The sequence below is a fragment of the Anas platyrhynchos genome, chromosome 2 (assembly GCF_047663525.1).
Source record: "Anas platyrhynchos isolate ZD024472 breed Pekin duck chromosome 2, IASCAAS_PekinDuck_T2T, whole genome shotgun sequence".
Taxonomy (NCBI): domain Eukaryota; kingdom Metazoa; phylum Chordata; class Aves; order Anseriformes; family Anatidae; genus Anas; species Anas platyrhynchos.
Genome location: NC_092588.1, coordinates 77,482,476 through 77,502,242, shown reverse-complemented (window position 1 = coordinate 77,502,242; position 19,767 = coordinate 77,482,476). Strand labels below are relative to the sequence as shown.

The 19,767-nt window shown below is 37.7% G+C and overlaps 1 protein-coding gene across 2 annotated transcripts in view; it reads right to left on the bottom strand.

Moving 5' to 3' along the window:
- The window catches only part of TRIO (trio Rho guanine nucleotide exchange factor), a 242,083-nt gene that overhangs the window by 95,306 nt on the left and 127,010 nt on the right, over positions 1-19,767 (bottom strand). For both annotated transcript variants that reach the window (XM_038175341.2, XM_038175340.2), the window contains exons 14-20: positions 17,155-17,350; positions 16,369-16,535; positions 10,571-10,690; positions 9,066-9,257; positions 8,037-8,186; positions 6,466-6,580; positions 1,796-1,911 (exon numbers count right to left, since the gene is read on the bottom strand). In XM_038175341.2, the coding sequence (XP_038031269.1) occupies positions 1,796-1,911; positions 6,466-6,580; positions 8,037-8,186; positions 9,066-9,257; positions 10,571-10,690; positions 16,369-16,535; positions 17,155-17,350 (1,056 nt within the window). The remainder of the gene's footprint in view (positions 1-1,795; positions 1,912-6,465; positions 6,581-8,036; positions 8,187-9,065; positions 9,258-10,570; positions 10,691-16,368; positions 16,536-17,154; positions 17,351-19,767) is intronic.

Sequence of the window (19,767 nt, the reverse complement as noted above, 5' to 3'; positions counted from 1 at the left end):
ATTTCATGTGAAGGTCAGGACTGTATGCTGGAATCATACAATCACAGAACTGTTGAGGTTGGAAGGGACCTCTGGAGATCAGCTGGTCCAACCCCCTTGCCAAGCAGGATCACCCAGTGCACATTTCACAGGATGGCATCCAGGTGGGTTTTGAGTATCTCCAAAGAAGGAGACTCCACAACCTCTCTGTCCAAGCTGTTCCAGTGCACTGTCACCCTTACAGTAAAGAAATGTCTCCTCATATTCAGCTGCAACTTCCTGTGTTTCAGTTTGTGCCCACTGCCTCTTGTCCTGTCACTGGGTACCACTGAAGAGTCCAGCCCCATCCTCTTAACACCCACCCTTTAAATACTTGTACACATTGATAAGATCCCCTTTAAGTCTTCTCTTCACCAAGCTAAAATGATGTATGGAGATGCACATCAGCATACATGAACTGGAAAAAAATCAATTTAGAGACCAGGTGAGCCCTTAATTCTGGGATGATCAGTCATTCTATCACTCCTTGCAAACTATTGTGGTATCTGTTTCCATAGCAGGGAACATAGTTCTGAAAGCACAAATCATGGGTTCTTCCAACTTCCAAACAAAAACCATAACAAAGACAGCAATATTTCCCATTTATGGTTAATCAGTGTGGAGTGCCAATAAACATGGCAGTGACTAAACTGAAGGTTGCTGCAAAATGGGATTTACAATGAAAACGCTGACAGATCTTTATCTCTGGTGTTTGACCATTAGTCAGTAATCTCTGTTCAAAAGCACGCAGGTCATGTGCTTGGCAGAAGTTGAAGTTAAGGTCATTCACAAACCGGGAAGAGGGGTTGGAGTGGGGGTGTTGTAGTTTTTAATTGTTGTTTTAAAGGCTTATTCATCTTTAACTTCACTCCAGGATTTAACTTGCATTACTTGCTTTGTGAAGTCATGAAAGACAGACTTCAGAAACCTTTCAAGATCAAAACAGACCACTAGTAATTAAGCCTCTGCCTACACTGGCTGTCGGAAAGAAATATAAGATTAGCTTTTAGAGTCCTTTAAAATATGTCTAACTATACTTTGCACTATGGGCGTTGCATTCTTTTTTGTGGAACAGGAATAGATTAGCTTCCTTTCTTTGTCCTATATCCAGTTAAAAAAAAAAAAAAAAAGAGTTGCCAATCATTCCAGTTAGCAATTTTGCCTTGGAACCCCCCAGTTTATTTTTATGGCTTCCATTATGATTAGTAAAGGGGATTTTTTTCAGGTGTAATTTCTTAATGGTTATTTCCAGACTGCTAAATTCAACAAAATATAAGAAGTTGGACCTACCATGCAAATACACAAAAATTGCGAAGACCTTTGCAGTCATTCAATTACACTATTTAATGAATTATCCCACTTCTATTTTCTAGATTAGGTTAATCTAGATTAATTAGATTCCCTCCTACCCCCAACCATCTGAGAAATATGTTGATGTCTGTTATTTCCCTGATCAAATTGCGTGTGTATGTAAAAGTTAACAAGCATAACAATTTGTCAACACAAGCTTGAAGAAATGAGACTAGGCAGTATCAGATCAAGCTGGCAGAAATAAAACACTACCTTTAAATTACTGCAATAAAGACAGGCTGCCTCAGCAGATTTAGTTGTTCTGTATTAAAGGAACAACAAATAATTCATCTTACTTTCTACTTTAATTATTGATCTTTCAGGCATTTGGAATATTGAAGTTAATGGCAAATTTGCAATTACAGGACATGCCAGTTTATGTCAAACCTTAATCACTCTGAAGAGAATTTTTATGTACAACCCTCACCTGTTTGGCACTTCTTTCAAACACCACATACTGTTGGCATTGATCAAGACGCCTTTTACGCATGGTCCAATAATGCAGCACACGGTTTTCCCGCTGGAAGAGCTCATTCAAGATATCTGAAAGGAATGCAAACAGTTTCAACAGAGGTTATGACAAACAATTTTGAAATAACATACCAAAATCAGTGGAAGTAGTTTACACTATAGAATTGGTAATGGTGTTACTCTCTGTTACTCTATTTTGCTCTTTTTCATAATGTTCATAAAATGTTGGTGCTCCTTTTTTGTTACTACTTAGAGAAACATTAGTTAAAGAAACCAGAGATGTAATTGAAACCTATTAATGACACCTTTTCTTCTATCAGATGCTTTTCAATCAGGGATTGCCACTGTTTAAAAGAGCTCAAAGCTTAGTATGACAAAGATAGTTCTTGAAGGGTTTTCTCAGAAACAGTGAGCACACACAAGCAATCACAATATGCTTAAAGGCTCATATTAACCACAGAATACTTTTTTTTTTCTGAATATACAAGTTTCCTATACAGTGTTTTTACAGTTTAATATATATGGGTAAGTATATAAGCTTAGCTCACTACAGTAACAAATGCCACACATTCGGACATTATATGGAAGAACAAGAAAAAAAAACAAACATGACAAAACAACAGTGTAATTGAGAATTATGACTTGCTCAAATATCCACGTTCATTGAGCCTCGACAGAATTTCCAGGTAATCAAATAATTAACTCCACAATCTGCTATTCCATTTCTGAGTATAAGAAACTGTCTAGCACTGAGAATTGGATCCAAATTATACTGTTAACCTGCAATTCCATGTGTCTGCCTTATAAATTCTTTGATGGCAAAGCGTTTTTGCTTACAATATGCTGTGGATCTTATCCGAACTCTGCTCCTTTCATGCTTATTGTTTTTTATTTCAAATAAATAAATCCTAGCAGTTTCTTGTTAAGCTCACTTTACCCACTGTTTCTTTCAGAGCAGCAACCCTAGTGGATTTTGTAGCTACTGCAAACCCAGATGGCAAGCTGAAATACATGGGAATGGGGAATCACAAGATTTCTGTCAGGTGATTCTGTTGGAAGTGCAAAGAACCCACAGGGAAGCCTCCGCCATTTGAAAAGAACAGGAGAGACCACAAAAAAGGCTTATCCTTCACAGCAATGGTTTTCTTGTTTTTCTACTGACACCCAAAACTGCGTATTTTCAACAAATGTGAAGTCTTAGGGGCTAGACCTCTGAACATCTTTGTGTCCCCCAGCCTCATGGTGCTGGTCCACCACGTCTTAACTTGCAAATGCTATCAACTCAGAGAAATGGTTTTACAGATAAGCTCAAAGGCAGCCTGAAGGGAAAAACATCTCTCCCTACCTATGGGTGAGCTGGGACCAATTACAATCACCTGCTACTGCCTTCCTGAGGATTACGAAACTTGGCTACACTGCTGCCAATATCTTCCTGCTTGGAAATACCATAGTTGCATTTGACATGGAGCGCTGAGATCACCCAGAATTTGCTTTTCGTTGGAAGCTGGTAACTGCAGCCAACGTTATATTCCTGCTGGGCAGGCTACCCTCAAACATGCCTCAACTCATCTGTCCCCTTGCCAAGTCATGAGCTGAACTGCTATATGCAATGCTGCCTCACCTGCTTTCTCAGTTTTATTTCTGCCTTAGGCCACCTCTGAAATGCTTGCACAGAACATACACCAGATTTCTGGGGGACTACCATTATGTAATGTAATAAACCCAAATGGACAGCATATAAGAAGAGACGTCTTGATAATGATGCAAGTGAAGTAGTTCTGATACACGGCAAGTTAAGGTGAATTTAGCTAATTGGAACAGCACTTGTTCTGTGAGGACATGATACAGATGGCAAGCCAGTGAGAGGCATTTGGCTGAGTCCCATTAATGTTACTGCCATTAATTTCTTGGACTGAAAAGGAATAGAACACATATTATAAAATAACAATAAGAAGTTATAGAATGTCAACTTTTTATATTATGTTTAGATGAGCAGTTCAACTTATTTTGAGCCTTCTGAACAGTTGTTTTCTTTAGTTCCATCATTTGTTAGGATACCAAAGTAGTTCCTAAGCTTTCAATTTATTCTGACTATCAGCTGAAATCTCTTGGAGCTCATCTCTACACATCTTGCACTCTCTATCAGATTATCTAAAAATATGAGCAACACTAGACCAAAGTTCCTTCATCTACGTTGTTCACCTGTAACCTGTGAAGGAGGGGCAAGGAAGAAGCACATGAAATTAGCAGCAGAAAGAAAAATGAAGATGCTCTGTTTCTGAGCTTACAGCTATTGTCACTGGCTGTATCCACCTGCCACAACAAAGTTTTGGGCCATTACTACTTCATAAAGATTGGCTTTGGCATGGTGTCTGATACAGAATTTGTATAGCTGTAACGACATGTCAAGAAAATTGTTTACACTGGTATGAAGGGACAGAATGACATCTTTCAGAGTTCAGTATCATTGTGATTACTGTTTCCCAGGAAGAATGTGTTTAGCTAAACTTTGCCTATATTAACAGATTGCTTTTCTAGATATTTTAACCTGCATCTGGGAACAAGGATCAAGTCTGCCACTGAATAATGTATGTTAATTTGCTTTTTTGTTTGTTTTAAAAAAAGTTCAGCAGTTCTGCAGAAACTCAAGGGTTACTCCATTTTATAAACAGTTCTTTTTAATGCCTGAATACTATATAATGAGCACAGTCTAACACATTATTTCATTTTGTTGAAACACAGGGTGCATCTGTTCTGCAGGACCATTACACACACTCATACTCAGATGTATTCTTGAAATAAACACTCCACTCTTTTCAATCCTATCTATTTAGAAAAGAGATTAAAAGAGACTACTGTTCTGAAATGTAATTATTTTTAAGAACATTAGCTAAGACTTCTCTACTTTTCCCTCATTTGAACATATTTATCTTTCTCAGAATGACTGTTTTCTGCACAAAACAGCTTCTGAAACCAAATCTTAAAAGTTTCCCTCCAAGTCCTAACTTTTTTTTTCTTACACTCAAGAAACATTATAGCTCAACTTTCTGCTTCCTTCTGCTTTGATTTTGTTTTCCACTACTAAGAGTAGAGCTAATTGACAAATGTCATTAAAAATTTTTCACTATTGATACGACCTGAATCTGCATAGAAATTTTGTCTTATGCAGTTTTATAAATGTTGATGTCTTCAGGATAGGGGGAGAAATAATCCTTTGTCTTATCTGCACACGTCCAAAGTTTCAACAGACACAATCTAATTATTTCCCTACAAATGTCCAATACTTTATTATCTCTCCAAGAAGAAAAAATCAGCACAGGGAGATTTTCAGTTTGCGTACCATCAGATACACAGATGAGCTTAACAAACTTTTTTTTTCTGTTATAGGAAACTGAAGAAAGTCAGCATGTCCTTTTCTGGTAGAATCAAAAATAATTTAGAGTGGAAGTGACCTCTGGAGATCATCTGTTCCAACGTCCCCCTCAAAGCACGAGTAACTTCAGAATTGTTCAGGGACGTGTTCAAATGAATTTAAAATTTTCCCAAAGACTCCACCACCTCTCTGGGCTACCTGTTCTACTCAGTTCTTTCTCACTCCTGCTTTAACACTTTTTCCTTATATCAGAATTTTCTATTAGGACCAAAAATTTACATCAAGGTCCCAATGCTGTGTTCCTCTCAGTTTGGCTCCACCTTCTGCGCAACTCTCTTTGGATATCTGCAAACAGCAATTAATTAGGCAATTTGACTTAGACTTCTCCGCTTCTGAGTCTGTAGCACTGACATGTTCAGCCACAGGTTCAAAATGCATCAAGCAGTATATGACCAGCAAATAAGCTATTAAAATGCAGTATTTATTTCTGAATCTCTCCCTCTAATCTCTGTTCTGCCTACTTCACCCACCATTTATGCATACCCTACTAATTTCTGTCATTTTGCCACTTTCATCCCTGAAAACCCTGCAGATTTCTGTCTCTAGTCCATTCCCCACAACACAAGTTACACCTCAAAGCTGCACTATGTTGAATTACTCCTATCAAAAGCCAAGCCCCACATAATGGTTCTTTCCTGCCTCATCTCAGCTACTACTTATCTGAACAAGAAATTTAAACATGATGCCAGTTATCCTATATTTCATCAAGTTCCTTTAAACGATTCAACTATATGAAAAGCCCAAGGGCATCATTCGAGGGATTGCCTTGTATCACCCTGGCATTCCTGAGGAACTCACAAAATGCACCACACCAGCAGACTGAGTAAGTTTCAAGTGATCAGCAGCTCCCTTTTGGCTTCAGACCAAACATCATCACATGGAAGTTTACTATCTCATTCTCTAAACAAAAGCAGCACATCTGAGTTTCAAATTGCAAGAAGATCAAGCATAAGCAGGAGATAAATAAATTCAGAGCAAATTCATTTGGGTATAAGAAAATTTGACGACTGTCAGCTCTTTCAAAGTGTGAGAACAATTTTAATTAATTCCTGTTAAGCCTGACAGAACCATTTCCACTTGTGCGAGCTTCAGTCCCCCAGCATCACACACACCACAGCACATGATCATTGCGCTCTTTGGATGGGAAAAAAAAAAAAAAGAAGAAAAAAGGATAAGAACAAGAGTCCCCTTACTTTTGACTTGCTGTTCAGGTGCTTTAATGTGTGTCACCATCCCTGGCATGTTGACGCTATTCCTGTGCAGGTATTTCAGGAAGACATCGGCATTCCTCCGGGCCAGCGTGCAAGCCTAGAGAGTCAGCAGTATTATTTTCTTCCAAGATATACACATATGCATTCAAAAGAGATGAAGAGCCTTCCTCTCCCCCTTTTTGTGTATATCCCCCCCTTTCCACATTAAGAAACGTTGCCTATTAAATTCTTCTACAAGTAAGCCAACCCAACCATTAAAATTGTTTCCCCAACAAATAATCCTTACTTATCTGGCAGGAAAAAAAAAACACACCTAAAAACTGAAACAAAAAAAACAACCAAACAAAATGCTATTAGTATTTATCTGAAGATCCTGGAAAGCAATTACCTGCTTTAGAGCTTTCAGCATGACTCAGAGCTCATAGTTTGTTTTGTGTATGTGCCACTTGAAATATTTATTGCATAAACAGAGTGCACATGCTTATGACATCACCTGGATATTCTAAAACATCCACCAATACTTTAGACAAAAAGTAATTGCTTTGCTGAAGTGAAACCAAAAGTGCTAAAATATTAAGATGTCCTTTAAAGGCCTTGAGAACCTTGAGTCCTCTCAGCTGTACTGCCAACGCTCAGCTCAGCTGCCTTCTTCATCTTAATGCACATCAAGTACTATATATGGTCTGGCTGCCTTATTTCTAATAATCAGAACATTAAATGCTGCTTTAAATTGGTTACATGCAGTAACAAAGATACCAAGTAATTCCTCGAATTATTTTAACCCAAAGACTGGAAATTCACATGCCCACTGCTGAAAGATGTGTTTGACAGCATACTTAGAGTAATGCTAATACATTTTTGAATGTTCTCATCTGTGCACTGAGAACAAAAAGGCTTTTAGTAAAACTAAGTTATATACTGTGAAGTCTTTCAAGGCGATACTGGAAAAAGCCTTTGGTTATAGGCTTAGTCATGCTGCTTTGCAAGCATCCGTTACACTTTTATTCGGTATGATCAATAACTCTCTTCATTAGGGCATTAGCTAGAATAAAAAACCTTTAATTTATCTGCAGACTATTACACAATCCCAGCTACTTCCAGATGCTTGTCTAGTAATTTTCTTCTTTTTGTACTGTAGTCCAAGTACAACTAAGAGTTGCTCTGATACGCAGGCAGTAATGACAATATGTGACTGCCACTTCTTTTCCAAAGCAGCAGCTTTTAACTATTCTTTACAATGACAGTTGCTCAAAGCTGTGATTCCCAATTCAACTTCAGTCACAGTGGGAGACCTGACATCTATTGAAGTTCCACAGGAAATACATTTACAAGGCTGGCCACAGTTTTATGCACTTGGCTATACTCTGCTCTTCACCGTCAGAAGTGGTTAACATGCCACTTACCACATCTTGTGGTTCAGAACATGTACATAGCTTAGCTTTTAACTAGACACTGCTCCATTGCTTTCCAGGCACGTTTCCTCACTGCAATAGTCAATGTTTGACTGCTTGTTTTCTAAGACACAGAAGACCACAATAAGTGACAAGACCTACCTTTAGGAACGCCTCCTTCTGTTCCAGGTGTTTGCTTATCATGGGTGTAACATGATCTGTTTCAGAGTTGGGACCCAGTTTATCTGCTCCCCCACACCAGTCCTCTTCTCGCTTATATTCTTGCTCCAGGCTTTCCAGCACGCTGCACACCTATCAGGCAGGAGGAGTCCAACTTGAGTATAATTCAGTCCAACAAAAATTTGAAATTCAGAACAGTAAAAATGAAAACTGATCTATCCCTTACATATATCTTAGGCTCTGACATATTTTTACTGGAACTTAATGGAAGATAACCAACTTTGGCTTTAGGATTGCAAGCATTGGCCTTCTTAGGCAGCATTGCTCAGGATGCTCTCTCTGAAGTTGCTCATCTTTCCCAGCCTCTGTGACTGCAAAGTTCAGGATAAACTTCAGACATGATTGCAAAGGAAGAAACCTTGCCAATATTACCACTAACTCTTCTGCTGACAAGTCAAATAAAGCTGATTTTTCTCTGACTCTCTTACAAAACACAGCATTAACCATCTGCAGTAATTCCATTAAAACCTCTGTGTAACTTGCTTGTGGTTTAAGCAAAACTTCTTGATACAAGCAGTAATAAAACTAAGCACTTGTATTCCTGTTTTATTTCGGAAATGTTTTACAGGCATTTTTCTCAATTAAAATAAGAATCTGGGGAATATTAAAGGTCAGAGAGACAGAAGAGGCTGACAAAGATTTGAGTCTTCACCAATAACCACTGCTCTTTGGTAATCTTTGAATTTTTCTAATTGAAGCGAGTGTAGCCAGACAAATTACACTGTAGCCTCCAAGTAGTTAGAGCAATTTGTCTACTACTCAGTTAAAACCATGATTTCTGTTACTAAGGCAGCTGGGAAAATAATTTGCTTTTTGAATTTTCTGTATTTTATGACTGCATTTCATTGTTATCAAATTGGTAAACATAATCAAATACAGTCAACTGATTTTTTTTGACACTGCACTGAAGAATTTACCAAGGCTGACACAGCTCACGTAGCATTTCTGTACCTGTTCAGAAGTTTTATAGAAGGCAACAGAGGCATTCACAAGCTTGAGACGGTCCTCCATCTTCAGCATCAGTTGTTGCCAATGGGAAGCAACCTTCTCTGCACACTCCCTGATCATATCCATGTCATAGTGATTAGCCTGCAGCATTGCCTCTGCCTTCTGCTGAACCTGTAGGGCACTTTGATGCGTTTTCTGACAAGAGATGAAAATTCAGGGGTTCAGGAGAGCATTTGAGTTCATGTTCTTGAAGACCTCAAAGGGTCACATTTCCACTGTGTCAGTGACACTTCTACATGCACACACACATACTCATAAACTAAAAATAACTGTCTAATATTAGTCACTGCATGACTTCATTATGCAAACACAAGGAAAATAAATCCTATGGAGATTTACCAGCAAATCAACAATGATTAGCAGACTACAATAAAAGCCGACTGCAAAGCATTAATCACACATCTCATCTCTATGTCACAGTAAAATTCTTTATAACCATGAATTCCAGGTTGATTTGCTTTCCCTTCATCATAAGAAGGGGAAAAAAGATGAAAAAGATTTATCTTATTTTGGTCTGATTGCTATTTCTGTCCTCACAGCTTTAAGAAAGTCTATTGCAAATTAGTAGTGAACAAAGATGCATGCGTATAGGACAATAAAAAAGACAACTCTATCCACTCATTAGAAGAAAAATTGCTTCACAAAATGGCGCAAGAGCATTAAACTATTATTGCAGGACAGTACTTCTGAAAATGAAAATAGTTTTCCCAAAGGAACATAACATTGGTTACATTTTCATCAGAAGTTTTTTTTAAAAACATACTATATACAATGAACGTCACCACAAATCCCTCAATAGAGCATATAAATCAGTATTACTGTGTTCCAGTCAAACTTAAGATCTCTGTACAATTTTTGCACAGAGATGACCAGTCCAATATATTTAGTTTGAAACCAAAGCAGGAAGAAGGACACTTCACCACACATAAATTTCAGTAAAACTTAACATTGAACAAAAATGGAAACATTAAAAGACCATATCATAATACAACGAATAAATGGTTGTTGTTCTTTAATCAGAATACATACAATTAATGTGTGCTGTTTCATATATTCTTAACTTTAACACCTAGTTTTATATTGTTGTATTCTAAAAAAGGGAAACACCATTTTCAGTAAAGCTGCTGTTAACAGACTTACTTGATTTGTTTTTTAACTTTTTTATTCTTCTCAAAAAATTACTATTTTACAATGCTGCAAAAAAGGCACCAAGAAGAGGTGGTCGTCTGGCATTGCAGCTCCAAAACAAGAAAAAAGAACAAAATCCCCACCTTCCCAATAAGTGTTTTTATCTCTTTGCCATAAGATGATTTCAATACTGCAGCGTTAACCCACCAGTATGAAAAGGGAAAGAAGAGATACATCTCCTTAGGACAACGCTGTTTACAGAGACTCATGAACGGTAATTGAGGACTTCTTGGATATGGTCACTGAAATGGTGCTTTTACCTCTATTGCATGTTGAAACTGCTCGTGTTCCCTCTGTAACTGTTCTGCTTCCTGCAAAGAGCTAGCAGTGATAAGGCCAGCATTTAGCATAGACTCTCCATTTCGGATCCAGCCCAAAACCTGTAACAAAAAAGACCTTAAAATACGCAATTCCACTGCCAGCCAGCAAGAAAAGCATCATTGCTAGGGACGAAACCATTTATGGACACAGGTGGTTCTGGAATTGATGCCTAAATCATTTATTATACATTTCCAGTGAGCGATAGATATGTAATATAACACAGGCAATGACATTCACTTTAATTGCCTATTTCACTTTGCTGACAACTTGTATGTTTCAGTCAACTATTACATGTTTGTAGGTTCATTTTTTACTGAAGCAAGGTCATGCTTCTGAATGTCACTTATGCCACCTGGAAAACAGATTGAAGTTACAAGTAATATTTGCTGAAGAGCCAGTGTCAGTCACATAAATTGAGGGCATGCACCTTCATAAAAAAAGAGCAAATTATTCAGAATATTAAGAAAAACACGACTCTTAAGTGTCTTCTAATTGCTTGAAGGTTTTTGTTTTCCAGGAAGTGCCTTCTTGACTCGTCCACTAAAACCACAAGAATTCCAGGATGGGGAGAAGACTCAGGAGGCCACCCAGTGCATTCCTTACCAACAGCAGCAACGTTTCCTTAAGGCCTGCCTCCCACCAAAGATCTGTTCCCTGTTCATTACTCAAGACTCCAATAACAGGCATCCCACACTTTCACCAGACATTTTTATCACCTTACGTCTTCTTCCTAATGTCTAGCTGTCAAAATCTCTCTTGCTTTAATTTCAGTTTATCTAATTTGTCCTGCCCAAAATATACTAAAACAAACAAACAAAACTTTTCTCCCTCTTGGCATCATTTTCCCCCATCTTCTTTGTCAATAATTTTACCCTAATTCCTTCCTCTAGACAACACTCCTCATTGACACCAGTCTTCAACCACTCCCCTATGAACTTAGCCTCCTAATTTTTCTCACTACTCTTTTATGAGCTCTCTCCAGTTGATAACCATCAGTTCTATCAAAATCTTTCAATTACTGAGTAAAGCTGGACATAATTGAGGTTATTCACTGTTGTCTGTGAACTTTTCTGCAGAATTACTGCCCAGCCAGTAATTACCCCTGTGCTGCATTTGTTCAGCTGATTATTCCTGCCAGTAAATCACGTTCTGCATTTGTCACTAATAAAATCCATATCCTTCATGCAGCACAATTCTCCAATGCATCAAGATTGTCCCGAACTGTAATTCAGTGTCTTCTGATAAATTGAAGTACCTTTTCCAGTTACTTTTGCCTTCATCTTCAAATTTAATATCATAATCTCTACACCAACCTACAGATTTTCTAACTACAAACATAACCTTCTGGCCTTGAAACAACCTCTTCTGCTGCAAGGAAAGGCTCCCAGATCACAGCACAGGGCAGGTGAAGAGTGCCATGAAAGAAGTTAGGTTAAGATACCCGGGGTTTTTAAATACTCAAGGGAGCAAGCCGAGGCAGGCCTCAAGAACAAGAAAAGGGAAAACATCCTAGGAACCAGATTGGTCCAGAAGACTTTAGACAGAAATTAAGCTTGGAAGAAAGAATTTTTCTTGAAGAACATAGAGGGTGGTAGATTTTTTTAAATCACTGTTTAATTTCTACTTTGTCTTACAAAAGCATTTCTAAACCCTCTTTCAATCATACAAATTAATTATTCCAGGCATAACGTAATAAAACGCGCCACCTTTGTGTTAAAACACATTTAGCCTTCTCCAGAGAATTTACAAAGAATGAGAGTGTTTAAAGCAGCACTAATTCAAAGCTCTTCTTGACTTGGCATCCTATCACACAGAGGAGACAGCTAGCACAGAACTTGCTATTTCAAACACAAGGATCTTCACTCCTGCTTATTGCAGATTAGGATGGAAGTGCAGAAGCGGGTGGGACTCACAGGAGGGAAGTTGCCAGCAGCATTTCATCCTTTCCCTTCTCTCTGCTCTGACTGAAAGGGATAACGTAAGTACCAGTAAACAGCAAGCCTGTTCTTTTTCCAAGGCTGTTGCATTGCAGTGTTTGTTGGCGTATTCCCATCACCTCACTACCAGAATGGACCACACATCCCAAATTTTCCCCCACCTAGTCTTCAGCAGGCTAGAAAAGCATCAGCAAAATTGTGGAAATGAAACTAAGAGTTTGGGACCCTTGAAAGGGTAGTTCTATAGAAAAATGCTTGTTCTCAGTTTGGTTTCTTGTATTGATTTTTTACTCCAACTAGACATGATCACAAGACACACCTGCTTCAGCAAGCAGTCCTGTGTGCATTTTCATATCCATATGGCCCTGTATAAAGTGCCAGGATACTCGCCCTGAATAGTACTCTTGGAGAATCAGAGCACAAACACTGTGGACTGTGTTTGCACCAAGCTTTAAGATCTACATGTATGAATCCAAGGCAGCTCAAGGCATTCTTGAGGATTCAAGCTTGGACTACACTGTTATACATGTGAATATATAGACATATCCAAGAACATATACCATAATCACAGCTGCAAACAGTGCACTGCAAAGGTTTAACAAGAATAGTAAAATCAGTGCTCTTTGGAGCTTGGTAGAGAATTTGACCAATGTAGATGATGCATGCTAAGACAACCAAAGCATTCATTCTACCCAGTGGTACATGGGAGCAATTGCACCAATAAGCAATCCAGCAGCTATATATTTTAGGTGATCAAAGGTTTGGCTGGCAAACATGCAAGTGTAGTTGTGGTGAACCAGATGTTCTCTTAACTATTTCTCTGCCTCTACTTGTATTTCCCTACCCTGTATAAAGTGATTGCATTTTCCTTTCCGTGTTGTTTTTTCTACATACAGCTGTAACTTTCTTACTTTAGTGAGCACCCTCTTCCTCCTTACTTCCATGGTGTAGGAAAACCTCAATCTTCTATCTGCTTTTGCCTTTTCTTCACCTATTAAATATCAGGTTGAAAAGTAATTCTTTGTAGGATTTCTTTAAACCTGTTTGTTTGCTAGCCCTTCCGCTTCCTCCTTGAGGTTTGATGTACAGAACTTCAATGACACAAAGCAGAACTGGTACTGTAGTTGAGGGAGAAGTAACACTGGATGTTTTTATCTGCTTTTTGTGCTCAAAAGCAGCTCACCTAGTACTGAAAAGACTTGATTAACTTATAAAGGCTTAAAAAAAAAATAAAAAAATTAGCTAAAAACGAAGCCAGGAGACAGTTTTCTGGTCTCAATTACAACAACCTGAGGGATGTACCCTATGGAAAAATTCCTACAATATTCCAATCTAATAATCTGTCACGACTACAAGCTAAATACATATGTGTAAAATGTGAAACTACAACAGCAGTCGTTTCAGTTTTGGCAGGAAAAAAAATCAAATGTCAATCTTATTAAAAACTTAAATATGGAGACAATATCCCATCTACATAATAAGTATGCTTAACCTCTATTCATCAACAATAAATCTGTTAGGAAATCACAATAATGGGACTAGAAAGCTGTGTGCTCACTGCTTCAGGCAATAAAATACAAATAACAAAACAGACTGAAGGGGAGGTTTACTGTGTCATTTTCCTCTCAAGTAAAGCACACCTGCTGTGACCTGCTGAGCTATGGAGCTTTTCCCAGTTAAAAGGAAAAAACAAAGATCATGCTTCCTGATATTTCATAAAATTAAGGTAAATCAGAAGCGTTTTTTTGGAAAGGCAACTGAAATCACCAAAAGTAGAAGTTACTAGACCCAAAACATTCCCCAAAGGATCAAAAGAAATCTTGTAAGACAATATAACATTGTTTTAGTTCATTTTTTAGGCCTTCAAGCTAGGCAACCATTGCAGATTCATTGGTACAATGAAAACTTGGAAGAGGAGTCTTTAATACATGAACCTGTCAGCTAGGTGTTCATGTAAGCTTGTTTGAAAATTCACATCTGTTTGAGCTTTTAATTCAAAATAAAATCCAAGTTGACAGTTGATAGATATGTGTTCTAAGAATATAAAATAGAATAATGTTTCTCTCCTAAAACCCACTCTATTATGATGAAGTAGCTGGCTAGAATAGCATATACCTCTCTATTAATTATGAGATGAACTGATTTTTTTTTCCAGTGCTTTTTAAAAAATCTAAACTTGAGCTTCACATTCAGTCAGGGCTAGTACTGGCTTGGAAAAGTTACAAACATCTTACAGAATGAATCCACAAACCATGTACTAAGTGTAACATGGATATTCTTCTACAATCCATTATATTCATCTTCTGCTTGTATCTGCCAAAATATGAAACATTTCTTCTGCAAATACATTTTAAACAGGTGTCTCTTTCTTGTCATATTTAACTTGTACGCAAACAAAGTTAATGCAGAAAGGTATTCAGTTTCTTGTGGGAGCATCCAAAGGAAATAACCATTTTATAGTGCTACATTCTGTTCTGTAACCAAATATTATTTCAGTTCAGTGGGAATTCATGACTTATCTTTCTTAATAATCTATCCCATCGTTGCCTACTGATGTACCATAATGCAATGAGACTGCCTCAGCTGGTATTCACATTCTTTCTTTCTAATTTTTAATTTTCTTTGCAAATTTGCACTCTTTTCCTTCATCCTCAGAACAGCTTACAACTGAGTACAGAAACTATCCTAATCCACAACAACTTTTATTTCAACCATTACTTGTGTGAAAAGTCACCTGTAGTTTGCATTTTACGGAGGTGAACAAGTACAAATATACACACAGGATAATTCAGTAGATTATGCAAAGGCTTTAACTAGAAGGCCATATATTTGATTACTACCATAGACTGCACACAGTAGACACTACAAGTTCTCTGCACCCCTTTAATTCAAGACCACACTGAAACTTCGGGTGTTCCACCACACTCACCAACAGCTTCCTGGAAATACTTTGCGAATCCACTATTCACCTGTCTAATGATAACCAGACCCCTTCTGTATTACTTTGTAATCTGTGAAGTTTATCATTCACAGTCGCATAAGGAAGATGAATTTTTCTAAGAGCTTGTGACAAATGGAAAAAAAAAAACAAAAAACAAGTTGTACTGGGAGTCATTATGTGACATATTAAATGCAACAACTTCTAGCAGACTTCTGCGAGGTCTTCAAGTCTAATAAGGTAAAAGTATTACTTTCTAGTGTTATTTTATTATTAAAACACTAAGCAAACAAACAAACAAAGAAAAAAAAAACACAAAAAAAGAAACCACGCTATTTTCACCTGCTTTAGTGGCTTCGCCCATGGCATCTCAAATTCACCAAAGGTTTAGGTGTTTCTCAGGTAAAGACCTCAAAACTTAACACTTTATTGCCATGATAAGGAGAATTCAGTTTTCACCTCTAGGAAAGTAAACCTCATTACGATGCCACTATGTGTAGATGCAGCAAACAATACACAAATAAGTATTAGGGCACTGTTCAGGGAATATCACTGAATATTTCTATTAATCACCAAACAGAAGATAAAACTATGGTTTTTATCCAGATTCAAATTACACTTCAAATACATGACTTGCATCGATGTACAAAGAGTGTTAAAATTTTTAAAATTGCTTAATATTAACAAAGGATGAAATTTCTTTAGGTGCTTAATTCAAAGTTGTCCCTCCCTACCTCCAAATACAAGAGTTCATATAACAAAGTAATTTTTTATTTATATTTATGGAACTGTATCTCTCCAGGAGGTCTGAAAATAGCTCTTGGGGGTTGATCCCCCAGCTCAGGGCACAATTAATTCGTACCTGCTTGACCTCAGCCTGCAGATGGCGCAGCTGTACGCACTGTTCCAAGTGCTTGCGATGCTGCTCGGCGGCTAAATCCAGCTCCTGCTGCTTCTCATGGAGAAATTCCAGCAGATCCTGAACACGAGTTGCCATGTCTACATCTCTGTCACAAAGCAGCTCAACACCTGTAATCAGCCAGACATTTATAAAAGATGTAAGTCTTCTGAAGACAAACAAGACATTTCCTCTATTCTACACTTTTCCAGTTACTTCTCAAAGTACATGTATAACCTAATCTTTAAAGCATTTGCTTAAACAATCAGGTTTTGCATCCTTTTAAAAATGCAAAATTATTATTATTATTATTAAGAAGCCTGTGACCTACCCCAAGTGACTGAATATAGTTAAAAACATCAACTGAAGGATTATAAGAAAACACAAAGGAAGAGTTCCTAATGGAAGCTGAAAATCGTAACTTGGTTAAATTCTTCCACATAACTATAAAATTAACTCCCTACTATTTACTCTAATTTTTACTGGCTTCCTGCATTGAATCTGTTACAAAACTAAACGTCTCCAGGTGTTGCCAACTCCTAGATAACAATTACATGCCATAATTACAACATATATTCATGAATGCTATTCAAATGATTTGAGCATGAAGAAGAAAAAACAGGTCCACACTTCTCCAGTTTACATTTAACCAGCATGTCTGTCATTTTCAGACATCCCATGGAGAGACAACTGGATATGGATAATTCTTGTAAAGCCACTACCCTGAATAGCATGAAGGAGCCATCTTACCAGATGCCTGCACTTCATTGACATACTGCAGCAGATCCTGTCCTTGGTGGATGACATCAAACGTCAAATTATTCATGGTCAGGGCTTTGTCTGCATGATGCTGGAGCCTCTGTTCTGCTATTGTAAGATCTTCAGTGTCGAAGTCATTCATCTGCTGAGAGAGCTCATCATTCCAAGACTCAAGGTCTGAAATTATCTGAGAGAAAAAGTAGAAAGACAATGTTCACTTATCAACACATTCACTTATACAATGCATTTTTATTTCCAATGTTGCAACTTAAGATAGAGTTCAGAAACTTGAGTCACTCATTGTTGGTTAAATTCACTGATCAGGTTTAATATGGTTTAAACATGGGTTGTTCCAGCATGGGTTTTAAATTTTAGCAAACAATCCAGAAGAATATATTTGAGAATCAAAACACCTCTCGTTCAAACAGTGCTTGCTTTGTCAAGCACCTAACACCATGGATAGCCTCGCATTGTTTAAAGTAATTCGTTCACCAACACATCACTTGTGAAACAGATTAAAACATTAAAAAGGTTAAAAACATTATCTCCACCTTCAAGGGAAATTGTTGACTTAAAACATCTTTTCAGTTCTTCAGACTACATCAAGTACTAACTCATGCACGAAGTGCCAGCTCAGCTTTCAGTTACACCATTCTCAAGCTCTTTTACAAAAAAGTCAGCTTTACCCCTCTGAGAGAAGGAAGCGCCAGGCTCTGTGAGCACCTTCAACTTCTAACAAACAACTGAGAAGCAATACCTGTCACAAAAGGCAAGGTACTTAGCGAATGGAACAAGAACAAAAACTAATCAGAGTTAAATTTCTATGCTGAAATAATTCAGATATGCTAATTCTGGATTTTACTCTCAGCCATAAAACGTCCGGAGAAGGCATTAAGGAAGATTTTTAGTTTTAACATGTGTCAGAACAAAAAGTCTTCCTTGCCCATCCACACATGCATGTTTTCCAAATCACATTCCAAAACTCAGCTGAAAACAAACTCCTTTCAACTGGAATACCAAACTGCTTTCAAGGGTAACAGTTAATGCTTACAAATTATGTTGATCAAAGTGTCTTACGGCACAGGTTTGATGCATCAGTTATTTATTTCAGACAGGCCAACTGGTTACCATTAAGCCTGCAGTCTGTTGTTTTTTTTTTTCCTTCTCAGAGTTTTCAGCAGAATTTTGCCACAAATTAATGCAGATCATTGGGAAAGCAAAGTTACAGATATCAGGAACCACATCTGTCTTAGCTCTCGAGTTCTACAATTTCAGCAGTAGGACAAACTGACATGAACAATGTTAAGTGATGGAGAGGAAAACACCCATTCATACAGCAAGGCAGAGCAAAAAGAGAATCTGGCCAAAGCGGCACTAGCAACAAAACTGTTGTCTGCATAAATATTTAACCAAAGCCATTTGTTGTCAGCAGGAGTATGCCACCGAGCTTTCCAAGTGGTTCATCAGAGCTGTGAAGTTACTGAGACCGTTAAACTACAACAGAAACTCCAGGGAAAAAGAACGAAAAACACATGTAGAATAAAAACAGAATTAAAAAGAAAGCAAAGCCAAATCATCTGTCGAAATTTTCTACAGTTTCTTGATGGTTTGTTTCCATTCTGCTCACATGGCACCATAAAAACTAGACATGTCAAGAAACTATTTTAAAATTGTGGCATCAGCGACTACATGGTTTAAAGGTGTTCTGCAAAAATGTTACTTCTAAAAAAAGTTTACACTACAAATTCAAGTTCTACACCATGCCGTGATGGAGACACTCAACAATTAGGATGGCAAGTTACAAACTCTAATCTTGGTTGTCCAGTTCTACCTCAGAGGAAACAGGCAGAAGTTCATATTTCAGGGGTAACACTGAAAACAAAATCTGATGGATAAAATCTGATGGGTAAAGGAAGATATACAGGATTAGGCCTTTTGCTACTGCTTAAAATTTCTTTCATCTCTCTTCCATGTACTTCAGACATCACACACAATCTACTTATGCATTATGACTGGCTTCCCCTCCAAACACACACGGAGGCTTCCCCTCTTGCAAAGTCCTACACAACTCCCATTTGTTTCCCTTCTACTTGGTCCGCATCTGACCTGTCTCATCACCTCCCTCTGCTCTTCATCTCCTTTTAACTGACTTGAAGTATTTTGCAAGCTTCAAGTCGTCCTGACAGTCCAGTCTGAGAAATTCCTTACTTCCAACTCTACAACTTACTTCCCTTCTGACACTGTGCAACAAGATACTAAGTGAATTACCCCATGAAATACAAAACAGGGTAAATAACAGTGAGATTTTTTTTTTCCCTGTGAAAATCTGTTGCCATAGCTTTCTTGTCTGTAAAATGGGATTAGTTTTCTACTTTCTTCTAACACCTATCAAGTCCAATGACTGTGGCATACTTTCTAACTTCTGTTACAGAATACTTCAAACTTCACAACAAGCTTCCTAGTGATGGTGTGCTTACTTTTCACTGGAGACATCACGGTCACCATGAAGTTCATCATCATGAGCATACTTTCCAGTAGCTCTCAGATCAGGGTAACAGTGTTTGTTTTTTACTAAAAATAATGTTTTGCTTCCTGAAACCATCC